Source organism: Amphiura filiformis, unplaced genomic scaffold (assembly GCF_039555335.1).
Source record: "Amphiura filiformis unplaced genomic scaffold, Afil_fr2py scaffold_39, whole genome shotgun sequence".
NCBI classification, from domain to species: domain Eukaryota; kingdom Metazoa; phylum Echinodermata; class Ophiuroidea; order Amphilepidida; family Amphiuridae; genus Amphiura; species Amphiura filiformis.
Genome location: NW_027305503.1, coordinates 415,443 through 443,146, shown reverse-complemented (window position 1 = coordinate 443,146; position 27,704 = coordinate 415,443). Strand labels below are relative to the sequence as shown.

The following is a 27,704-nucleotide window of genomic DNA, read 5'->3' as shown; positions in this document are numbered from 1 at the left end:
ATTAGACCCGAAAGTTTATTTCAGAAAATAAAAGATTAGATTACCATAAAAACGAAACAATAATCTTTGGCGGGGTCTAATGTAATTTTTACATATAATTTTCAAAAAAATTTCTGTCGTCATTCTCGCTCAATTAAAAAATATTTTGGGTATATAAAATTAAAATAAAATTCTCTGCCTCCTAAACCTACATAAAGTATAGCACGCTTGGGTATCACGAATCGTTATATATGATGTACATTTAATATTCATATATTCTTTTATACATAGGATGCTTCAGTTTTTACACAAAAAGTATTTCCTTTCCCTCGGCTATTTCAAAAAGCAACCAGGCTTCCCTAGAATGTGCAATAGATTAGCATTACATGTTTTCTTATTTTAACAGTATTCTAGAAACTACTCTTGCAGTTTGGCGAAAAGAGGAGTGATTACTATCCAATCAAAACATAGGTGCATAAAAACAATGTTAGAATAAAATTAAGCTTGAAGTAGATACCATATAATATTGTTCATCGGATTATTTTATGTGTAGGGCTGACTGAATGAAAAATGATTGGTCATTGATTGATCAATCTAACTTCGCAAACAGTATGCTTCGCCTATATTTATAAATACGTATTTATACATACGCACATGACCCATAAGCATGACATACCAAGACCAGCAAGTGTGACCAAAGTAGTTCTAGGGGTAATTTCGATTTTGCGCAAGCCACCGGAAGAAGTCATTGTGATAAAAGGTCATATACAACTTTGGTTGATGTAAATGCATCTTTTAGATTCTTTTCCATATGCATATAATCTAGCTAAGCACCTGAAAAGGCACATCGAAAACGTCACTTAGGGTGATATCAGGTTTAATTGCGGTCAGTACCACTGACCCCTAGCTAGCTGGGTTGTGATGTTAAACACCTTGAGTCCCGATGACGGTACCTTGTGACGTCATTTGGCGAGGTAGAGTTCTGATTGTTCTGTCCCAGGCGTGTGAGAGGTTGTTTCTGAATCCCCCACCACGATTGAGGGATGGTTGTTCTGCTCGTACCCAGATGGCTTCTTTTAATCCCCGTTCGTACCACCGTGCTTCACGGTCGAGGACTTTGACGTCCTCAAGGTCACATCGTAGCTATTCAGTAGCGTATTATAAAGTTTAAATTGGTTTGTTTTTACAAATTACGACTACGTATTAATTTCACTGTTAATGTTATTCATCTCCTCTTCTGTATCATACCTGTAAATTAGCTAATCAAACATATGCTTGGTTCTTCGTTCCCTTGTATATTGATATATTAAGAATAACGATTAATCATCATTAATTTGAACCTGTGCCCTAGTGTGTAATGTTTGAATATTTCCATGTTTCGGTGTACGATGCTTAAGGCTCTTTATTTGTTTACACTGGACAGGTTGAACAATTTACGTTTGCGTATTTTTTTTTCCTTTTTCAAAATGGACCTATCAAAAGAGGCTAGACTGGGGGAATCAGGACTTCTAGTTATGTTATATGGGTAACACTGCCTGTGTCACATATGTGACATGATCAAAGGGAATGAGTCAGTTGTCGGCAATTTTCAATTAGAATTGTTTTGCATCATTTTCTAGCAGTTTACAAATGCTACATTTTGATGCAAATCCCATCAAAATCGGACATTTGGTTACCGATTTATGAGCAATTTATCAATTTGAACACTGTTTTTGCCAATATCTAAAAAACTATATTAGCGACATCCGACTCATTCCCCTTGATCATGTCACATATGGGTACAAAAAATGCCCCAATTCAATGATAACTAACCTTTTAACCCAAATGTGACCCCCCCAGTTACGCCACTGATAGGCCTAGATTTCAATAGCTAAATCGTAAATTCCTTAATCTCACACATATGGGTAAATGTTTCAAATGGGGTCACTTATTCGGGTAACCATTTCAAAATTCACAATACCCGTGTGGAAGATTAAGGTTATGACTTCCATGGGAACTGCAAAGGCTTTTAACTTAATTAAATAGTTACTCCAGTATCCATATTGCAAGTCCAATGGCTAGAGCAGCAGCACCAACAGCTGGGACGATCCATTTAAGGTTGTGCATTACAGATGAAGCTGAGGAATGGCTTGGTAATGATGATGAGTCTGTAGTATGGATGGAGTCACTGCTAGTGTTGGCTGTAATTGATTTACCTGCAGGTGAATGTACAACACGAAATTAACTTTTAATATTTATTTATGACATCTTTATACAGGGTAGCCATAAAATGCAATCTGAAGAGGTTTGGACCTTTGGAATTGTTTCTGGGAATCTGATGGTGTGAAGATGCATAACGAGATTTTCCTACCTTGTATAAGTGCTGGGTCAGGCTTCCACACATCTTTCCTGGGTGCTTCCGTACTCTTTTTCTCTTCAAGGAACTTCTTCCAATCAGGTGGGTCACGTGGTAACAAGATTTGCATATGATTCCAGAATCTGATTGGAAATCAATGGGAAATGATGAACACTATGTTATTGCAGTTAATGTAAACTAGGCAACAAAGAGCACACATTTGTTTAAACTGGTCAAAATGGCTTAAATAGATTAGTTTGCTTAGTAAGGGTTTGATTGAGTGTACTGAATGTACTCCTTCCAAAGCATTCTTTAAAGAAGACAAGATTTGAGTTTGAGAGGTTCTAGGGTTTGTACATGTAGTGCAAACAACCACCCATGTTACGTCAAAGTTTACCCACTTTTGGACATATTTACAATCATCCATATCCCATTAATCAGAAAGAAAACGTTGAAAACGTTTATTATTTTATTATCAATTTGGCTGATCGCTGTCAGCATGCTCACCGTCAGTGTTATGTTTGTTCATGTTAGTACTTGTAGTACAGAAGTACATCACTATAAATACACCTACCGATAGTGAAATGTATCAGGTTCTCTGGAGATGCGGTTGTTGAAACCAATGTACAAGTTATCCCAGAACATTCCATGTAGGACAGTTTGCCTGTGAACTCCTATTCGATTTTTCATCTACCAAAAAAAAAAAAAGAAAGAAAAAAAAACACCCCAAAAACAATGATACCAATGTCGTTATTTGATCTCTGGATTGACATTGCGTTATAAAGTCTTATGGAAAGAATACACGTGTCAATTTAACAAAGGTTACAGTGAGGGAGCTTGTACGTAGTGTGTCGCAGTTTTTCTGCTGCATAGGGACAATGACACTGCATCGAACATTTATAAGGGACGCTTACCCGGCAAATAGGCTTACAACGCCGTCTCTTAAAACTGTATTTTGTCCTGTTTATGAACACAACAATGACATTTCCGTATTTTGGCCAAGGTTCCGGATGCCCGGATATTTCCAGAAAACGTGCAGGCAATATATAAATTATAATTAAAAAGATTATGATATACTTAAAAAATGCTACTTTTATGAAAAAGTATCCAGAAAGTGTTCCTTATCAGCTTTGATACATACCTCCAAGTAGTTGTGTACTCTTGCAGGTCTTTCCGTTGGGTATATTGGCGTTGTACCTTGAAAATCCACCAAGAAATCATAACCACCTTCGATTGCATCAAAGTTATCATCTGTCTCTATCATCTGACAAAAGAAAATCAATTAAAAGGCTCTGTCAGTGATCCCAGCGAAATCAGTAAAGATTCAAATGCGTATCAGTGGCTTAGAAGTGAAGGATAAGTCAATACAATATTGTCAGTAGGTATTTTCTATATGTACAAATTATTGGTTGATTATTATGAACCTCATTTTAATTGCACACATAGGCGTAGATCCCGGAGGGGATGGGGGGGATTTATCCCCCCCCCCAATATTTTGCCAGGGGGGGATGGTCCATACAATCATCCCCCCCAATGTTGACGCCTGATAATGGGTTTCTGACCAAATTAACCTCAGATTTGCCCATTTTAGCCCCAAAAGTGCAAATTTTCACGCGCTTCGCGCGCATTTAATCTACTTTTACACCATATTTCATCAGTTTAGCTTCAAAATAGCAAAACTTTTCGCGCGCTTCGCGCGCATTTATATCATCAACTAATTCTTTCGCCAAAGGGTGCTGGATTGACTATACTTCAAGATTTTTTTCCAACTTCATCCCCCCCAATGTCAAAAAGAAATCTACGCCACTGATTGCACACAGCTACAAGTGTCCGTAGTGACAAACTACCCAAAACGTTGACCACAATGTAATCTTATACCCTTTGTTGCTGTGTTCGGTCTTCCCGCTTGCAGCGTATGTTAGCACAACAATCCTCTTTATAAAATTCAAATATTTGATGACTTTGTTTTCAGATTTAGGTAATCGCTGATAGGGTTCAAGGCAGGAGCGCACATGAATAAACCTACACCACTCACAAAAAGAAACTCGTCAGTTATATTCATCCTTGCTGTTCAATAACTTGATAATTTTGTTTTATTCTGAAATATACATTTTGTTCATTGGACTTTTCTTTCTCATTTGACACCCTGTTCGTGAACATTGAGCAAGAATTGACCAAGATATGCGCCTCCAAACTCTCAAACCCCAAAATGAAAAGTTGAAATCAGGCCATTTTACGGGAACTTAATCCCCTTGGCGTTGAAGTCGAAGCCAAAACTTGGTTCCGCAAGCTGATTTGGTGTACGTCATGAGCACACACAAAAGCATATACCAAGTGTGACGTTTGGAACAAAAAATATTTTGATCTAATTCAATCAGTAATTTTCAGCAACATGTGGCATGTTTTTTACCCAAACCAAATTAGATTTCCAATAATTGGTCTATTAACTAGATAATACATAAGTGGTAATTATGTAGTCTATGTGGAAATATCCAAACTATTGTTCTTAATTATGACGTAATTTCATCATAATTTACGGCACACTATAGATTCTCGCGTTAACTTTAACTTCAAGCGGCTTTAATGGCAGGATGGTTTCTAACTTCATTTCTTAAGGTCTCTATTATCCGTTTATAAGTTTGCCCTCCATGGGCGACATGTTAGCAAGGTGGAGTCGGTACTCAGTTGTTCTACCTCATTAAAAGCAGGTCACTCCCGCTTAAATTACGCAGCTGCTTTGTGATGGAACTTACCCTAATGACAAGATTGTAACTATGGAAACCACACCAATTGTAGTAGACCGAGATCCATTCTGGGTAAGCGAAGATCTCTTCATCGACTGTGCTGTTGATTTCATCAAGATACTTCTCAAAATTCCAACTAATTGAGGAAAACAAAATTAAAGACAACAAACACAAATATAAGCTTCAAGAGGAATCGACACACGTGGAAATATGTAACACTAGATTTCGCGGTTCTCGTGATAGGCCTATCAATGATTAAGACACAACTTTATGCTCTGTTTTGTGAGCTCTGACGCTTACTTTGGTACCCATAATCTGAAAACCCACCGTTCGCCTCTTTCAAGCCCTGCCCTGCTACCACATTGGTAGACTTGCTCAAGCCCTTTCGGACCTGATGTCTCTGTGATATGATATCTTATTCTTTTTTCAGCTATGACCCTTGTCACTCTATGACCAAGCCCCGGTTCTTAAACATGTCCTCCCTCCCATTAAACATGCTAAAAGAACTAGCATACTAATAGGCCTATACCAAAGTACTAAGTATTCAAGCCACTGGTATATACCGCAGAACTCTCACTTTCCTGTCTCATGCTGTAGGCCTATACCCTATATACAGAGCCTAAAATAATCTTTACTAATTAATGTAATCCCTAAGATTAATTGGTGTGATATTTTAAAAGTCCTCCCTCCCATGTTGGCTGTTTAATAGTGACCTGCCTTCAGGGAGTTCTTGCTGTTCCCCGGGGGGGCACTCAACTTTGGAGGTGACGCGTATGTAGGGCTGTTAAGACCCCCTTTTTCAGCATCGCTGTCACCCAAAGACCCCATAATTTTTTTACGATCACATGCTCTGTCACCCAAAGACCCTTATTTTTCCATTTGATCTGTCACTCAAAGACCCTTACAAGTTCAATTTGAACAGCAACTTTCATTTATCACTGATTTTGTTACTTATTTTGAAAAAGCAAATAAATTTGAAGCCATTTAGAACTAGAAATTCGATTTTTGAGGTTTCTGTGGCCGTGGTTCGGTTCTCACCCAAAGATTCCGTTTAAAAAAAAGGTCATGTTCTCACCCAATGACCCCATATTTTTTACATTTTGCTCTCACCGACTGCCAAAAATCATGCTCTCACCCAATGACCCCATATTTTTTACATTTTGCTCTCACCGAATGCCCCTGGGTGCGAAAATGCCAGCCCTACACCTATATCCATTTCAAATTGAAGTGCCCCCCCGGGTGCTGTTCAAGCCCTTTCGGACCTGATGTCTCTGTGATATGATATCTTATTCTTTTTTTTTCTTTTTCCCTGTCACTCTATGACCAAGCCCGGTTCTTAAACATGTCCTCCCTCCCATTAAACATGCTAAAAGAACTAGCATACTACTAGGCCTATACCAAAGTACTAAGTATTCAAGCCACTGGTATATACCACAGAACTCTCACTTTCCTGTCTCATGCTGTAGGCCTATACCCTATATACAGAGCCTAAAATAATCTTTACTAATTAATCTAATCCCTAAGATTAATTGGTGTGATATTTTAAAAGTCCTCCCTCCCCTGTTGGCTGTTTAATAGTGACCTGCCTTCAGGGAGTTCTTGCTGTTCCCCAGGGGGGGGCACTCCAACTTTGGAGGTGACGCGTATGTAGGGCTGTTAAGACCCCTTTTTCAGCATCGCTGTCACCCAAAGACCCCATATTTTTTACGAACACATGCTCTGTCACCCAAAGACCCCTTATTTTTCCATTTGATCTGTCACCCAAAGACCCTTACAAGTTCAATTTGAACAGCAACTTTCATTTATCACTGATTTTGTTACTTATTTTGAAAAAGCAAAGAAATTTGAAGCCATTTAGAAAGGACTTGTAAGAAAGCTAATTGATTACATAATGATCCAGCTCATTTTACATCATCGCAGTCACTGTCTTACCTCACACCTTGGGCAATTCCATATCTATGTGTGTAATAATGTACTAAATTGTGGTATTATGAAACTTCTAATCGTGAAAATCTTCACGAAGCAAATTGCATCTCCAAATTCAAAACTGGTATTATTAGAATCGTTAAAGGTGATCACTAACTCTTGATTATCGCATTCATGTAATAATTATGTTTTTACTCTATTGTACAAGTTACTGAAGTTGTTCATTTAAACACTTTAAAAAAAAATTTGCCTGGTTAATGTATATGGTCAATTCCAGCCAAAGCGGGACAAAATTCTCTCTGGGGGCCATTTTAAAAATGTATTCCTTTTCAATGCTAGACTTAACAAATGAGAAGATCATATCTAGTGAATCATCAGGTGGAAGTGCCATCGGATTGAAAAATAACTTTTCTTGCTAGACCAAATAAAGTGTTGAATGCGCATATGCATGTTACCCACGAATTTAAGCCTTTTTCACCTGTTGTACGCCATAAAATTTCACTTTCTTTAATATCTTTCAATATTTTACTTGTGTCCCATACACACTAGATATCGGTGAAGACTTTGAACGTAAAATAGAATTTTATTACATATATCTTTAAAGAAATATTTTGGTTATTACACATTTTAAGAAAGAACCAGGTGTACAGGTAAGATTGTGTCAATTCTTCGACCTCTTTCCAAAGTGGCTGTCATTTAACATTACTGCATTAATTCGAAAGATTAGAATAAATGCTTTATAGAAATATAAAGTTAGATTTTGTATCTCGTCGCAGGATGAGGACCTCGGATGGATTCGTGGGGTAACAGCGTCTGAAAATGGGCAAATTCCTATTAATTTTTTAATAAAAATAAAAATTACTTTTCCGTATGTCAATAATTCAGGCTACAATGGCACTAAAATGAATTTTAATTTCAATACAAACTATATGGAATATTTAGAATTTATCATTATGGCATTTTGGGTATAAATTTTGAAAATAATGAAGTTGCCAAATTCAAAAAGACATAGCAAACAGTTTTATATTATTATTTTAAGTAAAATCATTCCATATTTTATGCAGCAATATTCTATTGAATCGTGTTTAATGGTTCCTATGAACTAAAACATTATCAAGACATTGTTAACTATAATTTTAGTAGGGATTCGTGGGTAACCAAAATGTTCGTGGGTAACACATATTATTTGAAGGTATATATTGGTAAGCGGCAAAATAGAAAATTTTACAGAAGGTTGGAAATCATCATGTGGTTATTCCTCCATTGTGTTTCAATGATTCCCGTTTCTCTAAGCAATTGCATGCACCCAAAAAAATGGTAATTTAGGATAATCAATCAAAACCTCACGATACAGCTTCAGTATACCTTCAAGAGGACGCTATTAAACAGGGTTGTTTTGGAACCTATTTCGCATGTTTTCAAAATGTTAAGAAGAATAAGAAACATCTAATTTATGAGTAAATCCTTGGATTCGTGGGTAACGCCGAATTCGTGGGTAAAGCTATAAGTACTATAGTACCGTTTGGGGTTTGCGTTTCTTAGGTGCATAAACTATAAGTACTATAAAAATTATAGAATACCCATGGCTTGACTATGTGCTGATTTAGATTAAAATAAACATTCTCCTTGTTTTTCAAGGTAAGCATCTATTCGGGATTCGTGGGTATCAAAAGTTTAAACCGTCGTAGATTTTTTTTGAAGCGGTGAACATATTTATACGATTTACAATTTTAAGCGCTTGTCAAACTAAATTCAGTGTCCAAGGTCATTAAATGATACATTAAGTTATGGCAATTATATTTGCTGGACTCGTGGGTAACATTTGATACGTGGGTAACGTCAAATTTGATTTTGTGGAATTTTATGGGTAAAATGTATTTGTATAAAATACTCACTTGGACCTCATAATTATAGTACGAAACTACATTTCATGATGTAATCATTTATGGCATATTCACTTGACATTTTTCAGAACGATCATTTTATTTTTGATACGCGGGTAACAAAATTATTATCCAAATTGACTTAATGACCTCTGGAGTCCACAAACTTTGGTGGAATTCAATCGTTTTACATACGATGATAGATCATGTAAACCTCTTTCTAACGGTAATAATTTCATTTTGATTGAAGGACATTCAATGACATATATGGTGCTTTATCTTTGAATTCGTGGGTAACGCCAATTCAGTTAAGCTATCATAACTTGTCCCCTGGTATGACTTGCTAGTAAAGGCCTATATGCTCAAAGAGAGCACATTGGACGTGACATGATATGCTCCATCAATAACGTGGTTTCCTTTATTAATAACATTTTAAAGTAAAAAGTTAACATAGAGAGAATTTTGTCCCGCTTTGGCTGGAATTGACCATATACGTGATATTCAAGATGGGTTCCGTGTTGTCTCTTTTTTTTCTGTTTTTATACTGATTTTTCTTTCTTTCTTGTGTAAATATCTAAACTTATATATTATTTAATGTAAAGGTGATGCATTGTCTTTCAGGCCTTTGGCTTTGTAATGCATCTACCTCACCACATCATTATTTTCAACATTGTTTATATCTGTTATGCTGATTATGTATGTATTGATGATGATGAAAAAATAAAATGAATGAATGAATGAATGAAATGAATGAATGAATGAAAAGGTTGAAAGAAAGAAATGCACAGGGTGTTTCAGTGTTTTCAAGATATGAATATACTGTGATTAGATGTAAACAGTATCGTTAAATAGAGTCTACAACAAAGGCAACAATGTGTATAATAGTGTAATGATGTGCATTCTATACCCACAGATATAATGGAACTACCCAATCATGGTAAACTGAAACCTGATTGGATGCTCTGATTTTCTGAAGCACACCTATTCCTTCAATACAGGGGTGGGTTAATCTAATTAGCTTATGATCAAGGCGTTTGTGCAAACTAGAAAGAAGCATGTGGTATAATAGTAGAAGTCAAATGAAGATAAATACCATTATCTTAAAATGCACTACGGCTTGAATCAAGGCTACCACATTGGAGGACCCAAAAATACCCCGAAATTCTAGTACCTAGTGTTTGGATGTAGGCCGTCAATTCAATCGGGAGAAATGTGAACGCAAACGGGTTATATTAACTGATGGTTTTTTTGTTAATCATGTCTTGAAAATAGTACAGGCCTATTGGTCCGATGAGATGCACCTGTTAGTCACACTGTAATGCTTTTCGATGCGCGATGCGGCACTCTGCGCACACTCCCGTTGATACTCCGCGATAACACACCGCGAGCATGCGATATCGCACCGCACGATCGCGATATCGCACCGCGCGAACGCGATAGCGGACGGACGGACGGACGGACGGACTGACACTCTGTGATTAGTATTATGATGCGGGGGCGTAGCAAGCGGGTGGACAGTGTGGACGATGTTTTATTGGCCCCTGAAGACGGAAATGAAATAAGGCTGATAAACAGATGATGATTTAAGGAAGCCCCATCATGCACTTTTGTTTGTTTGTTTTATTTCTTCTTTAACCAGGGACATTCAATCAGTTGAAAACACAATTAATCATCTGTTCTTCCTTGAGGCACTGCGAAAGTGTTATCACTAGAGTTTCAACTGCCACTTTACTTTTCAAATCCCATTGAAGTGATGTGTGTTTAAAGGATAATTCACACCTAATCGACCAGCATCTTCACAGCGTTTTTTATGTAAATATAACTGTACAAATTCAAATTTAACCATGCACTTCTATGCAGCATAGCAAAACAGTGGTGTCATGTTACTCACACTGCTCCACTGCTGCACAGTAAACCCAGTGGTGTGGTGGGTAGTACTTAAATCATCCTCTGGCTGATAAAGGAGATGTTAAAAGGGCCAGGCACTGCTCGTTGCCCAAATTATAGATTAACTTACCTTTCTTTGAAAACCTTGGTACCAGGTGGAGGTGGGATGATGAAATATCTGTAAAAAAACAAAAACAAAAAAAGCCTTATAATGACAACCAATTATTGGTGTAATGGGCTATTTTTGTAGATATACTGTTATGACACCTGCCATAACCTTGTGAAGAGTTTTAACTAAACTCTCTTCACGCGGGTGTCGACTGCAGACGACAAGTTTCAAAAAAAAATTTGAAATTCAAAAATTTCAGAAATGTAAAATTTCATGACCATATTTGGAATCAGCATGAAAAATGCATTAAAATGAGTACAAACAAGCCTAGTATTGATTCAGCAGTTCTTAAGATAGCTCTTGATAGTTTGAGAAAATATTTCAAAACTTGAACTTTTTCCGTTGATGAAGGGCATGGCTAGCATGCAGAGCATTAACTTGTGAAGAGTTTTAACGTGTGAAGAGTTTTAACTTGTGAAGAGTTTTAACTTAAAAGTCTTCTACACAGGAAGTATGTTTTTCAAATGAATCCCATCATGTATATGGCTTCAAACCGTCCACAATTGGGGTGAGTATTTCACATGGAAGTTGTCTATTGTCTATTCTATTTGAAACTCACACTGCTTCTGTGGAAGACAATCACTTACTCAGTGGGTGTGGATTTCAAATCGAATAACGAATTACATAATAGCAAACTTTATTTTTAAAACTAACTATAAAAGCTTAATTAACTCGAAGCAAGCGTTGATATACCAATACAATAGATCGGTCTTAAAATAATACTTGTTTGTATATGCTTGGATCCGTAATTTATTTGCTCAAACTCCATAATGGCGACTAGATTAATGTAGCTTTCATCAGAAGCACACTATATGCTTGTAGACGGGGTTTTACGGTATAAAGGGTGTAAAACGTTTCAATAATGTTTCAAAACGTTTTTGAAAAATTTAAGAATACAAAGCCTTATAACAAAATGCTATTTAAAGGTTGCAAAACATTTTGTCAAAATGTTTGCCAAACAAAGTTTACAATAACACGTTGGCAAATTTGTTGAATGTTAGTGTAGTGTTGTTGTTTTTTGTATTTTTTTTTTTTTTCATCTAAACCCTTTTCATGACCTTCGTATAAACCAAAATTTAAATGTTAGCAAATAACTCCACATCTGTTGTCTGTGCTGAAATAAAATTTGCAGTGCAGTAGTTGTAGTCCTTGCCCCTATATCTTACTTGTCACCAATGCGCTATAATTTTTTAGAAAAGTGCCAAAATAGGCACAAAATTGGGTGTAGTACCACCTTAACCGATTGCAATTTCAACAGTGCTCTACTATTATGATGTCTATGTATTATACATTATTTGGAATAAACACCAAAAAAAAAAAAAAAAAAGCTTCCAAAAATTGCGCTGGGATTGGGAGGGGCTATGTTAAAACAACAGGATTTTACGGGATCAGAACTATCTCTTCTGACTTTTTTATCCTCTTCTATACATGCATGGGAGAAGGTATTGATAATTTTATATCATGTGCCTATATTCAATCCAATGTGGTCCCAAGCAGTGCAGTATGATTTACCGTGTTTTACATTATCTGCTTACTAAATATGATACCTTTGTTGTCAAAATTTATGTTGTTAACAGACCCTCTTTAATGAAATGTGGGTGTTTTACAGACAACATTGCTTTACGACACATTTGAGGCCGAAAATGATTTTGATGAGGCAAGCCTTACTCGTCTCCTTGTATGACTTTCTGTAAATCTAGCACTGCTCCTGGTTGCGGTGTCCATGTCCTGATTTCTGGTGAATATTTGGAGATCATTTGATTCAAGGCTGCTGGGTCATTCTTCGTGTTTGTGGTCTTAATATACCTATGAAAGAGTAAAACAATAAATACAATAAAACGAAAAACACACACACACACAATTTTGTATGTTTGTATTTTAGCAGCAACTTTAACAAATGAATACATGAATAGAAAACCCACCCAAGTCCATGGGAAGTGATTTTGAGAGAAAAACCTGTGTATCATTTTAATTCCTTAAGTTTTTTTTATGTTTCTGTGTTTTTTATTTTTACAAGATATCACACAAAAAAGAATTACAAAGCAATCAAAAAAAAAATCACAACAGATCACAAAAAACAAAAAATAGCACAAATTTAACATCAATGATACAATCCAGCAACAAATGTTGAAAAATCATAGCATACCTCATATCATAGATCATGCAGCCTTCAAAACTTTATGAAATAGATACAGCTAAAATTACAAATCAAATCTCCATTTACGGATATGAGCAGAAAGCTTGTCTTTACCCTTAGCAATAAAGTATTCTGTTTCCCTATTAAATTTAACATGGGCTCTAAATCCAATAAAAGTTGGCTTTTTATTTTGAAATTTGCAAATATAAATATAATATTTTAAAATCAGGAATAAATGGGTAAGGAATTTATCACCTGGGACACCAAACATTTTATTAAATTTTGAACAGGAAAAATCAATATCATGTTTGATAACAATTACAGAAATAAGCTCATTCCAAATTGGTTTAACAACTTCACAGTCACAAAACACATGAACAGTTGTCTCAGACATCTTATCACAAAAGGAACAATTTGGGGAATCCTTTCTTTTGATCTTAAAAAGAAAGTCATTGAAGGCGATAGCCTTGTGAAATATTTTGAAATAAAATGAACGGAGACGAGTGTCAATAGAACATTTTAAATTATTAAGGTGAATTATTTCCCAATCCTCGCAATAATCACAACTTGCTTCAAGATCATCCACCAACTCACTCCAATCACTCATACGCTTTTCAGGAATACACTTTTCATTCATAACAGAATATGTGTACTTGGGAACTTTTGTATTTCTGAAAAGATCTTCTACAATACGATCAAAAACAATAGTATGAGTAATTTCAGCGGTTGGATTATCGAACCATGATCTGGGAATATTTTTCATTAAAAAAGTATACTTTTGTCTACCTCGGCGCGAAATATCAAAATCAAGGACTAATTCTTCAAAAAGCTTAAAATCAGGAAGAGGTGGATTAATTAAGTCATTAACAAACAAAATACCACTGTCCCACCATTCTTTGTAAAAAAATACTGTTTTGATTTTGATCTAATATTTTTATTATACCATAAGGACTGACAAGCTCCAAGGTCTTAAAAAACTAACATCAAACAATAACTTAACAGCACTTTCTCTATAATAATACCACGTTCTAAGTGAATCAGCTAATTGAGAACTCTGTAAATGTTTTAACACTCTTTCAGGAGTATATGAATGCCACAGCATATCACCATACAAATCATCCATTTTTGTTAACTCAATAGATTTCCACAAAGACTTATAGTCATTGTCAAGCAAAAGTTTAACCCAAGTCATTTTCTGTGCAATGGCAAAATTATAAGGATCAATCATACAAAGACCACATAATGAATAATCATTGCACAAGCATTTTCTTTTCACTCTATCATTACCCCCATTCCAAATGAATTTGAAAAACAATTTCTCAAGTTGTTTAAAAAATGATTTAGGAATTTTGATAGACAAGACTGAAAATAAAAATAAAAGTTGAGGCAGGAGAAGGGACTTAATAACACAGATTTTTTCTATCATTAAAAGGTTTCTAGAACGCCAACAATTTAAAGTACCCTCAATTTGTTTAAGCTTAAACTTTAAAATTAAGATCAAACATAGAATCAATATTCAAGGAAAAGTGGATGCCTAATGTTTTAAATTGGTTTGTTTTCCAAGAAAGACCTTTATCTGACAACGGGAAGTGTAAGAACTCCTTTTTTGCACCAATCCAGAGTGCTTCTGATTTGGATAAATTAATCTTGCAACCGGAACAATTAGAAAATTTGTTCACATTCTCAAACAAATTCACAAAAGAATCAGGGGAACCATCCAAAAAACATGTTGAATCGTCAGCAAACTGAGAAATTTTCAACTCCTTCTGTGCAATTCCTTAAGTTAGATTTACCTGGTCAATATGGGAAGTTTTACGTGCAAATGAGTGGATTAAACTGTATACAGTATGACGATTATCATTTCAGGGACTTTGTAGGGTTCATTTTAAATTTTGGACTTGGGTGGTTTTTTGAATCACATACAAAGACAACAACGTTGGAATGAGATTACCATTAGTAAGATAATACAAAATAAAGCACACAGGTATGTATAATGTTGATAAGCATTCTGCCATGTAATATCAACCACACACTTTCGTTTATTAAACCCATTTTTTTCAAAAGTCACTCTCCAGCAATGAATGTGTTACAAGTGGACTTTTATACATACTGGATTTCAATCAATGTGTTACAAGGCTCAAATCACGGAATTGGGTAGTTCTTTCATACATGCTATTTCTCACATGCTCAATAGACACAGATGATGAATTTGAGTTGTTCTTTCATACATATGACAGGCCTATGTATAGCAACAAATTCCCATGCTTAACTCAATTTGGCCAACGTATGGACTTGGGTGGGTTTTGTATTCATATATTCAAATGTGTTTTTTTTATGTTATTAAACAATATGTACCCTAATATATATCCAGTATTTAAAGGTTTATGGCAACCTTTTCTAACATTTTAAATTATAAAAACTCATAACTTCTTCCCTAACCGCTCTTTAATGCAATTTCCTGATATACATGATGGGAAACATTATTTTGAAAATCTTCATAAATAAATGCTATACTTTACTTGTCTGATGGATGAGCCTCTACAAAATATCCTGCAAATGGACAGTAGACTTTGGGTGCTACATCTCGAATCACTTGGGTCTTGTAGTATAGTAACTTGTTCCTCTCTCGTTTGATGAACTGTTTCTTCCATGTCTCTGTTACGGGAAAACATTAATAGCAACTTTACCATATAACTATGGCTGGGACATTCGGCCAGTCTCTGGTTGGAATATCTGGTTCTGGTCATTAGTCAATATATGTTTTAAAGCCTAGCCCTTGTAGGTTTTGCCTGATAAGTTGAATGGCACCAATGGGTTATTTAACTCAGCCCTGCGTAAAAACACCAACAGCGCTTGGTTGTGGTAATTTGTCCGTAATCACTAGAATATAATATTATGGGTACCAGTCATTTTGATACACCCTGCACTATCACACACCGATGGTGGTTACCTGACAGTGAATGCAAAATCGCATCCCGTCATACAATACTTGCTAGCTATCTCAAAATATAAAAAAAAATTGACCAGCTGGTGTCATGTATTACCTGTGTACTTTCCTCCAGAGAAAGTCATGGGGAACCCCGAGGCACCGCCGGCAAAGTCACTCAGCATAATATCTACTCCATGTGGTAATCGACCACCATTAGGATTGGTACAGTCAACTGTGTTAAGTATCAGATGACCTGTATGAAGTCAAATATAAATGATGTTAACATTCGAAGTGGTTTTCTTTATAATATTTTCTTGTTCATTTCAACCCATATCTATAATAAAGGTTATGTGGTCAAGAGTTTTCATGTAACATAATGTTGATGCACTAAGGAAATACCTGCACTAAACCTTACAATATGTTACTTCTCAGATGGTGTTTATTTTAAGGGGATGTGCAATAATTATGAGGGGGTAAAATTTCTGAATGGGCCGCCAAAAATCGCCCCTCCCCCCAACTTACGCGGGTGAAAAGTCAATAAAATAATTGAATGGCTAAACGTTAAATAGGTCGCCTCCGCCAAATGTGACCGGAAGTGACTCGAAGATATCTCTTGACTCTATACCACTTTACCTTTGTAGTCAACCAATAGGCATGTGTCCATATCCGGATGTACACCATCCATCATTATCATAAAGCGTAAGTCTTCATTTATCTGATATAATAATAATAATAATAATAATAATAATAATAATAATAATAATAATAATAATAATAATAATAATAATAATAATAATAATATAATAATAATAATAATAATAATAATAATAATAATAATAATAAAGAATTAACACATTTCATATTGTAGTACCTTTTAAGTATAATGTAAAACATCCTTACTTTGTACCTTCCTTTAAAACTCCCTTGCTTCAATAATGGGTAATGATACTGTAACTTTGCATAGTGTTTACATTATGATCTTTGTTCAAATCCGGGGGGCACACTCAACACAAATGACCATGCGGGTATGCTCAGCTCTGAAAGCTAAGAAAGACCCTTGATTTGGACTGTTCGCAGCTCCAAAAGTCCCCATTTTACTTGTTCGCAGCTCCAAAAGACCCCCTTTTATCGGTACGCCGTCAGCTCCCAAAGACCCACCACATCAAGATTCCAGGGGAGCATACAAACAATTCCGGTGGTGTTCAAAAGAACTTGTAAACTATCTTGATACTCTCACAAAATAATCATTTGTTAAATCTGTCAGCCGATATAATTTGAAATAATGCAAATGTTAAATTTACCATGGATGGTACTAGTTTGTTTATTGTTGTCTTGATTAACTTACTTCATGCCATAATCCAAATCTCAGGACATTGATATTGTTGAGTATCACGCCGCTGTCCTTCAGCTTGACAAAAACTGGCATGGCGGTGTCGCCAACATAGATGGGGATATTTGGATTTCTCTTGGTAAGCAACTCAAGGGTTGGATAACTGTGGATGATTACAAGATCAAGCAAACTAAGCTGATTAGGTGATTAGAGGATAATGACTGTACATCAGTTGTTTTGAGGGTATTGTGAAAAAATTTTGCTTTGGAACCAACGTATAGCCAGAGGGGCCCATAACTGATGCAAAGTCAATAGCCTTATTCATAATCGGTAATTTTCATCTTTTTAATTCCGTCTGCATGATAGTTCCTTTCTCGAAATTTGAAAATATAATACAATTTAAACTTTATAAGCGATTAAAGAAATACCGCAAGCGACCAATCACACTAGTGCAATCATACAATGTCAAAATACAGCGACTAGCTCTCGTGTAAATTGTTCGAAAGGGGAACACATCACACAACGATGTCATTGTACATAGCGAGTACTTCTGTATCATTGTACGTTTTCAAGAACGTGCGTTTGTGTCCTTGTAGTTCAAATTGAATTAAGCAAATCACGTATATTCATGAGGTTATTAATAGAGACGTGCCCCCCCCCAAAAAAAAACAAAATCCATAATATTAATTAAAAGTTATATATTTTGTCATCAGACATTAGTTTCACTTGTTCTGATATTTCTGTCCATTGGTTTGTACAGGATTATTCTAGAAATTCAATGGAAAATGCTAATGAGTAAAGTAAACAAGAGATTCATTTAAAGCTACATAGACGTTTCTGGTATATTAAGTGGTGGCGCTATTGCAGAAGCATACCTAAGAAGATCTACATAATTATGCGTATGGTTCAGATTGGCTTGCGTTGAGGTAATGGGCGAATGAGGTATATTTAGTTAAATGATGTAATATGTTATAATTAGTGGATAAGTATTCTAGAAGAGTAACACATTATATAAATGATTTTGACAACAGTGTAGAGCTATAATAGCAGGTAACTCTGTGAAACTATTACCATTGGGCAAACATTACCATTGCCGGTAATAATGTAAAGTAATATACCGGTTCGAGTTCTTGTGTGTTTGAGAGAAGGCAAAGGCGGTAGTGAAACCCAATAGTGCTTGACTATTTCGTAGACTTAAAGAAGATACAGACAGAAAAATCTCCATCAACGAACTGGTGATTTTTGCTGCACTAACATAGTGTGTTATCTGACTGAGTGGACCGGGTAGCTTGCTCAAGTGATCTCCGAGAGTGGAGCTTACGGTCAACTTAGAAGACCATTTGCAAACCACTAGTATAGCAGCTAGGATAGTGAAAACATAGTATACAGGACTATGGTGGACCAGGGGTTCCCCGTGTGTAGAGAGGATCTTGGACATTGCCGGACCTTGGTTCCAGAACTGTGGAGATCAAAGGAATCCACCGAAATTAACTTTACTTCCCTCTCCGTTGTCACAACTTATAAAAAACTTACCTCAGATGGTCTGAATGTAAGTGGCTAATATAGATGAAATCTGCCTTCTCAAGCCTGTCTAACCAATCTGCAGGAGGTTCATGAAGGAGCCACCACCCTCTGGCAAAAGCTGGACCAGTCAACCAAGGATCTGTGAACATGATGGTACCATTGAAGTTGATCTCCATGCACGCATGTGTTAAGTAGGTGAACTTTAAAAGGCAAATAAAGAATTATGTGAAATTTATTTCATTTACTACTACTACTAATAATATTTTTTATTTATTTCTCATATAGCGCATTACAATATAAAATCTCAAAGCGCATTACAATAATGCACATATCAAATGCAGCTTCAAACTTCACGATTGAAAAGGCCTATTTGATCATGCCTATTTTAAAACTCAACCATATTTTGGTAAATTCTAATCCGGCACATTATGATACCCTATTAAAGCCAATGTGACTTCAAGAAGCAAAGTTACAAGCATTTTATTGGACGAAGGTCCGGTTTTAAAAGTGACAGTCTGGCCTATTCAAAACTCCACGGTTTAAACATCTGGATTGAGAGTGGTGAGTGGTAAAACAAAAGGAACAAAAGAAAACTGAAACAAAGGAACACATAGAATAGGCCTAAGAGTTATGAAAAGTACTGAGGAGTAAAAATTGAAAGAAAAACTGCTTTAAGACAGAATATATGACTGCAAACTGTAATGCCCAACCAGCACTTGAAGTCTATGGTAGTACCATCAACCATATCACAGACTTCAAGTATTTGGGTTCCAAGATGGGCTCTAGTGTTGGAGACCTAAAAGAAGAAAAGCACTAGCCTGGGCAGCTTTCTGGAAACTGGAACGCCTTTGGAGAAGCCCATTCCTGCCAATCGAAACAAACATCAAGCTGTTTCAGACAACGTGTGTTACAGTCTTTCTGTACGGGTGCGAGTCATGGGTAATTACCAAGGACATAAAGAAACAAGATCAATGCATTTGCAACATCTTGCTACAGAGTCATGTTAAACATCAAGCGTGTGGATCGGATTCCAAATGAAACCATCTACAACCTGACCAACACCACTCCACTGGTTGCCAGAGTCAAGATTCATCAACTCAAATTTCTCGGCCATATACTGCGTCTTGAAGATGGCGAGCCTGTGAAAGAATATGCGCTTTATATTCCACCACATGGGAAGAGGAAACAGGGACGGCCGCGCACACTGTACTTACAGTATGTCCAGCACCTCCTGGGAGATACTGAAGGGATGCTGCAGCCAAACAAAATTGTTTCGCTTGCCCAAGATCGCACTAGTTGGAGAAAGCTTGTAGTCGCCTGCTCCGCAGCCGACTGATGATGATGAAATAAAGCTTCATTAACGAAACTGCTTTGTTGCGCTTGATGGGATATTTTGCGCCTTGTATAGACCAGTTTGTCACTTTTAAAACGGGACCTTTGTCTATTCAATTGCTTGTAACTTTACTTCTTGAGGTCACATTGGATTCAATGTGGTGTCATAATGTGTAGGATTAGATCTATTAAAAAACAAATTTAACCCCAATATGGTTCCGTTTTGAAACTGTGGTTATTTTATTATCAGTACATGGTATTAAACTCGTTTGGTGACCCGGGAGCATAAAAAAAAACTGTGATGCTATAAATTGGTCTAGATGTGTACAACAAATAAGGCCACACACACCTTTTTAAATTTTTTGCATTATGGACAATATCTTTAGATTGATTTCAGAAAGCATTAGGGGAAATGTATAAGCGGTCGATCCTATTTTGAAGTTTGCACAAGGGCGCTTTTCATCAAATCATTGAATTTGCTGATTTTGTGCGCCATCAAGATCCCAACATTTTTCTTGGTTTTGTAATGTAACCATTTGGTACAAAAAATGCCAAATGCAGGTTGGGATAATGATGGCGCATGATGTTACGCACATCCAAAGGTTACCATTTGCAAGTAAGCCTCAGAGAGGCTGAAATTTCAAGAATTTTTAAAGCTGAACGAGGGCGCTGTGCACGCTCATATTTTACATGACTGTTGTTGGTGTTAATATGTACCAAAATTATTATTTAGAGAAAATTCTATTTTTTTGTGTATCACAACCCCCCTGATTTGGGTACATAATAAAGGAGACTGGCTCTTAATCATATTTTAAAAGATAGTAGTAGTAAGGAGCTCCTAGGTCGTAGCTTGGAAACCAGACTGAGGAGCATTATGCTGATGCTCGCCTTAACAGAAATACACCAGTAGCAAAACGTTCCAACCTCCCAGGACATTCTGCTAATCACTTTACTGTCATGTGTATTGACTAATCCCCAAAGACTGACACTTACATGCCAAAGAAACTTGAGAAAGACTTTTTTTATGTCTAAACTATGCAAGGCATTAACAGCTGCTATCGGTATGATAGCGCTGATGGGTTGGCGCCAAGATAGTTGTTAACCTCCCGTTTGAAGCTCAGCCGATTCTGGTTAGAGATAATTGAACCAGGTAGAGCATTCCAAAGGTGAGCATTCCACTTGATCTCTAAACTTAAGACAACCCAACCATTTGGCTTAAATGTTAAAGATTAACATGCCAGTGTATCTATTAGCCCTATCGATCTTACTTGCATTCACTACTGGACCCACATGTACATGTTTGATGTGTCAACTCAGATGTGGCTTTCATACTGTAGGTGTAGGCCTCCTTGCTGTTTTTGCAGGTTTAGCAATTCTGTGAGCCTTGGACCTGGTAATTTTTGGCTATCGAACAATCGAACTGCCTATTTCTTATGCCTACATTTGCTGTTTTTGTCCCCCTGTATACTGTCTAATCTGTATTTTACTTGTTTCCCCACATCGAGTTGGTGTACCTTGCTCTTTCCTATGTTTAATTAAACAAATTTTAATATATTGAGAAATTTAGAACTTGTGAACCCATTAGTAGGCATATCACCTCAAAAATAAGCGCAGCAAAAACACGTTATTTAATGTTTCTACATGAATAAGCTTCATTAAAGCATCAAAAATCAAAAAACGGAATTAAAATCGGTCAATGCATTGTGATGTAGTGTCAATTTTAGGATGCTCATAAATGGAATGGAAATCTGCCACAAATGGCTATAATCACAAAAATGTTTATTTTGACGCTTGCTTGAAAAAGCAGCGTTATTTCAAGTACCACAGGATAAATGCCTATCTTTTTTGACTTCGTCAAAGAAAACAAAAGTTAAAAATGTATCATTAAATAATTATAATAAATTAACCAAATATAATATTTTAGCAATTTCGGCCAATCTGCAGACAAATTAAAGATGAAAAAAGTATTAAGTTCAGCTAATTAATATGCAACATTGATGCCAATAGAAAACCGTACATGGTATCAGGGTGCGGTTTTTTTGCAAACATATGTATACAAAGTTCTTTCAATTGAAAAAAAAATACACAAAAAGTAATTACTTCTGCAAATGAGCTAATTACAGCTAATTATGTATTCATGATATTATTATGTAAATTAGGCATGAGTAATTTTGGGTTTTTTCAATATTTGATGAAAGTCTTTTCATTCATCATAGATTTGACAAGTATGAACCTTTTATGATGTTGAATAAAGAAACTGCAGTTGTTTACTTTAATATAATACAAAAAATGCAAAGTTTGACATTTTGACGGTGTCTGGAATAGAATTTTATTTTTTCTGTAAACATGGTATGTGTCACCATTGCTCAAAGCCAAATGCGGAAAGTAAATATAAAAATTCATTTGCAATGAGACTTTAAATTAACATTTTGTTATCTGGATTAACATGGGAGGGCAAACGGTAAAAGGAACCGCCATTCCACTCTACCGTGTATACAAAAATGGCGTGGCCTTGGACACGCACAATGGCCTAGAGCTATTGTGGTTTGTAATATTACTCCCCTAAATTCACTTTGATAATATTATATTTCAACTCGTTTTCCTCAAGTGTGCCATTCGTTGTCGACGAAAATAATTTACATGCTAAGAAAGATTATTATTTCAGCTAAATGGTGGTAGGTTTTTTTATTTTTAAAAGTCTATATTTATTGATTTATGAGGGATCTTCAACAATCCATAAAAACAGGTAGTAGCTCTTAAACGAAGCAACATATATTTTTTGAAAACCCGATGGTAGTCAAAGAAAGGTTTCACACACCATATATTAAAAATTCAAACAACTGGGAGCACATATGAGGAAATTAATTTTCGACATGGATGTGTGCCAAAATTGAACAACTTTGATGCGCGCGCTTTTCATTACCGTTGTGGCAGAATAATTGAGCAGCCACTGTGACATACCTACCATTAGTACACATACATTAAGCCAACAAATTAAGTTACCAGTTGTGTTCACCCCTGTATATCCCAAATAAAGACAAATATGTCGAAATTAAAACAAACAGCCAATACCTGTACTCTTTAGCTCGGATTTTTAAAGACCTTATTTGTTGCAATTGGTTGATAATTAAAGAAACGGTGATCTAAAACCTAATGAAGAAACGAAATCAAAAGCTGCACTTTTGTGTTCTAATCGTTGAAACCACGACGCTAGTTTTAACGTGTTAATCAATGAAAACGCGGCGCTAGTTCTCTTGTTCACGAACGCTTTGTGTACAAATCAATAGGGCATTTAATGCAGCAAACTGCAACTTTTACATTGGTATCTTCCTTGGGTTTTGTTTCTTGAACAATTTCAACGAATGAGGTCTTAAATTCGAGCTAAAAGATGCAGCTATTGGCTGCAGGATCCAATTATGACATATCTGTCTTTGTTTAGGATATACAGGAGGTGAACACAACTGGTACCTTAATTTTTTGGCTTACTGTATATTATATATAAAGCACGCACCTTAACTTCACCTTCTTCAAGAGGTTGAGGTACGCGTGAATTGTATTGCCAGGGTTGAGGTGGACGCAATTCAACTAGACTTAACCGTTCCTGATCGTCTATCTCCGCCACTATATGATGAGAAAAAAAAGCAAAATAAAAAAAGTATAAAACGTGCAAAAAGAAAAAAAAATATCAGAAAAGACCACTTATATACAGCAATTCAGTGTTTGATTCTTAAAAGGGGTTTATTTTTGTTTATGTGAACAATGAATACAAATTGTAGGTACAGGAGCAGGTCAAAGAGGAAAGAATTGCAGATAATGGACACCAATATAAATTGCACATGAATTCGATGCCCCATGGAGTGTAGGTCTGGAATCTAAAGTGAAGTGTTCTGATGGCATGTTTTTTTGTCGAACTTTACGGCAAATAATCTGAGATTAATGTTCATTTTGCTGACCAAAACTACTAGGCGATATACACCAGGCACAAAAAGAAACCTGCCAGTTATAGTCATCCTTGCTGTTCAACAACCTGATCATTTTGGATTAATCTGAAATATACATTTTGTTAATTGGGCTTTGCTTTCTCATTTGACACCCTGTTCGTGCATATCGAGCACGAATTGACCAAGATATGCGCCTCCAAACCGTCAAACCCCAAAATAAAAAGTTGCAATTTCAACGATTGGGAACACGTCGTTGTATTGCACACAAGCACCACGGGCCAATCAATAAAGCACATAATGTAACAAGCACAATTGAATCGTTAAAATTGCAACTTTTGTTTTTGGGGTTTGAGGGCTTGGAGGCGCGTATATTGGTCAATTCTTGTTCGATATGCACGAACATGGTGTCAAATGAGAAAGCAAAGTCCAAATAATAAAATGTATATTTCAGAATAATCCAAAATTATCAGGTTGTTGAACAGCAAGGATAACTATAACTGACGAGTTTCTTTTTGTGCCTGGTGTATATAATGAGCAAGTGCACAACGATGAAGGTGTGGCGGCAAAAAGGTACTTAACTTAGGGTGTGTGCGAGCATATTTTGTTTCGATGAAAACAGGAGTTGCTCAGTACCCCTGACTTCGACCCCTCGGGGCCCCTCGTGTTTCAAGCAGTACATCGTCGATCAGTAACCACGGGTGTTTCGCTGGTACGGACAACGAAGCAGTGCGTATATAATGACTTAGGGCATTATCCTCTTTCCATCACGTGGGATGCATGTATACGCAGTGGTTTTTGTCATGTAAGATTCTGTTAAATTTACTATGGTTAAGGTTAATCTTTAAATCAAATTTCTCTGTTTTACTTACCTAGCTGTTCTTGGATAAAACTGTCAGGTGGGTTAACATATCTCATGGTTTTGGCATCTAGTTTCCATCCATGTTTAGTACATTTCATAACGCTAGTGCATGCAACGGGTAAAATGATTGTGGAAAAGAGCATTAATTAACGGTGGTTGGTCGGGTTTGTTTCACATTATGTCTTACATTGAGACCTAACAAATGTACCATAAAAGCAGCCCGTCTCTAAATTCTAGGTTGAATAGTAATACCACAGGATATGGTGGCTATCACTTTTTCCACGTCTTCTTACGGAGGCATTTGGGTTGGGTACTTATCAGTTACTCGAACCATTTGTGTCATTTTCCCAATATATTGTTTTTTTATGGAGACAAGCTGTCAAGGTAACAACGTCCCGTTTTAGATACAGGAGGAATCCGGACTGGAGAAAACACGCGAGAGCGTATATGGATAGGAAACTAAATGCACGTAAAGTTGTCTCATTGTCTGAAGATATTAGAAACGCTACGCCAACTCACCCCCATACAGGGGTAATGAAAAAATAGAAGCTTTCTTCTGGCTTTATATATCATTTATTACCCTTACAGAATAACCATCCCTATATCATTTAAACATCTCAACCCCCCTTAAATAATGGCCATTATTAAAAAACGGCCGATTGTACAAATCTGTAAAATGTGTTGGACGAGGAAGGCACAACTTATAAAAAACTTACCTCAGATGGTCTGAATGTAAGTGGCTAATATAGATGAAATCTGCCTTCTCAAGCCTGTCTAACCAATCTGCAGGAGGTTCATGAAGGAGCCACCACCCTCTGGCAAAAGCTGGACCAGTCAACCAAGGATCTGTGAACATGATGGTACCATTGAAGTTGATCTCCATGCACGCATGTGTTAAGTAGGTGAACTTTAAAAGGCAAATAAAGAATTATGTGAAATTTATTTCATTTACTACTACTACTAATAATATTTTTTATTTATTTCTCATATTAGCGCATTACAATATAAAATCTCAAAGCGCATTACAATAATGCACATATCAAATGCAGCTTCAAACTTCACGATTGAAAAGGCCTATTTGATCATGCCTATTTTAAAACTCAACCATATTTTGGTAAATTCTAATCCGGCACATTATGATACCCTATTAAAGCCAATGTGACTTCAAGAAGCAAAGTTACAAGCATTTTATTGGACGAAGGTCCGGTTTTAAAAGTGACAGTCTGGCCTATTCAAAACTCCACGGTTTAAACATCTGGATTGAGAGTGGTGAGTGGTAAAACAAAAGGAACAAAAGAAAACTGAAACAAAGGAACAAATAGAATAGGCCTAAGAGTTATGAAAAGTACTGAGGAGTAAAAATTGAAAGAAAAACTGCTTTAAGACAGAATATATGACTGCAAACTGTAATGCCCAACCAGCACTTGAAGTCTATGGTAGTACCATCAACCATGTCACAGACTTCAAGTATTTGGGTTCCAAGATGGGCTCTAGTGTTGGAGACCTAAAAAGAAGAAAAGCACTAGCCTGGGCAGCTTTCTGGAAACTGGAACGCCTTTGGAGAAGCCCATTCCTGCCAATCGAAACAAACATCAAGCTGTTTCAGACAACGTGTGTTACAGTCTTTCTGTACGGGTGCGAGTCATGGGTAATTACCAAGGACATAAAAAAACAAGATCAATGCATTTGCAACATCTTGCTACAGAGTCATGTTAAACATCAAGCGTGTGGATCGGATTCCAAATGAAACCATCTACAACCTGACCAACACCACTCCACTGGTTGCCAGAGTCAAGATTCATCAACTCAAATTTCTCGGCCATATACTGCGTCTTGAAGATGGCGAGCCTGTGAAAGAATATGCGCTTTATATTCCACCACATGGGAAGAGGAAACAGGGACGGCCGCGCACACTGTACTTACAGTATGTCCAGCACCTCCTGGGAGATACTGAAGGGATGCTGCAGCCAAACAAAATTGTTTCGCTTGCCCAAGATCGCACTAGTTGGAGAAAGCTTGTAGTCGCCTGCTCCGCAGCCGACTGATGATGATGAAATAAAGCTTCATTAACGAAACTGCTTTGTTGCGCTTGATGGGATATTTTGCGCCTTGTATAGACCAGTTTGTCACTTTTAAAACGGGACCTTTGTCTATTCAATTGCTTGTAACTTTACTTCTTGAGGTCACATTGGATTCAATGTGGTGTCATAATGTGTAGGATTAGATCTATTAAAAACAAATTTAACCCAATATGGTTCCGTTTTGAAACTGTGGTTATTTTATTATCAGTACATGGTATTAAACTCGTTTGGTGACCCGGGAGCATAAAAAAAACTGTGATGCTATAAATTGGTCTAGATGTGTACAACAAATAAGGCCACACACACCTTTTAAATTTTTTGCATTATGGACAATATCTTTAGATTGATTTCAGAAAGCATTAGGGGAAATGTATAAGCGGTCGATCCTATTTTGAAGTTTGCACAAGGGCGCTTTTCATCAAATCATTGAATTTGCTGATTTTGTGCGCCATCAAGATCCCAACATTTTTTCTTGGTTTTTGTAATGTAACCATTTGGTACAAAAAATGCCAAATGCAGGTTGGGATAATGATGGCGCATGATGTTACGCACCTCCAAAGTTTACCATTTGCAAGTAAGCCTCAGAGAGGCTGAAATTTCAAGAATTTTTTAAAGCTGAACGAGGGCGCTGTGCACGCTCATATTTTA

General features: G+C 36.4%; 1 protein-coding gene across 1 annotated transcript; it reads right to left on the bottom strand.

Annotated features, from left to right (window-relative positions):
* Positions 1 to 1,990: 1,990 nt before the first annotated feature.
* On the bottom strand, positions 1,991 to 25,858 carry LOC140144084 (cytidine monophosphate-N-acetylneuraminic acid hydroxylase-like). The gene is made up of 15 exons (XM_072165920.1): positions 25,692 to 25,858; positions 24,986 to 25,077; positions 23,687 to 23,796; positions 18,853 to 19,043; positions 17,335 to 17,482; positions 16,623 to 16,704; positions 16,105 to 16,242; positions 15,580 to 15,715; positions 12,592 to 12,729; positions 10,885 to 10,932; positions 5,068 to 5,194; positions 3,456 to 3,578; positions 2,889 to 3,004; positions 2,330 to 2,457; positions 1,991 to 2,174 (listed from the first exon to the last, which is right to left on the bottom strand). The coding sequence occupies exons 1-15, from the start codon at positions 25,856 to 25,858 to the stop codon at positions 2,005 to 2,007; spliced, it is 1,914 nt and encodes a 637-aa protein (XP_072022021.1). The 3' UTR covers positions 1,991 to 2,004.
* Between the last annotated feature and the right edge of the window lie 1,846 nt (positions 25,859 to 27,704).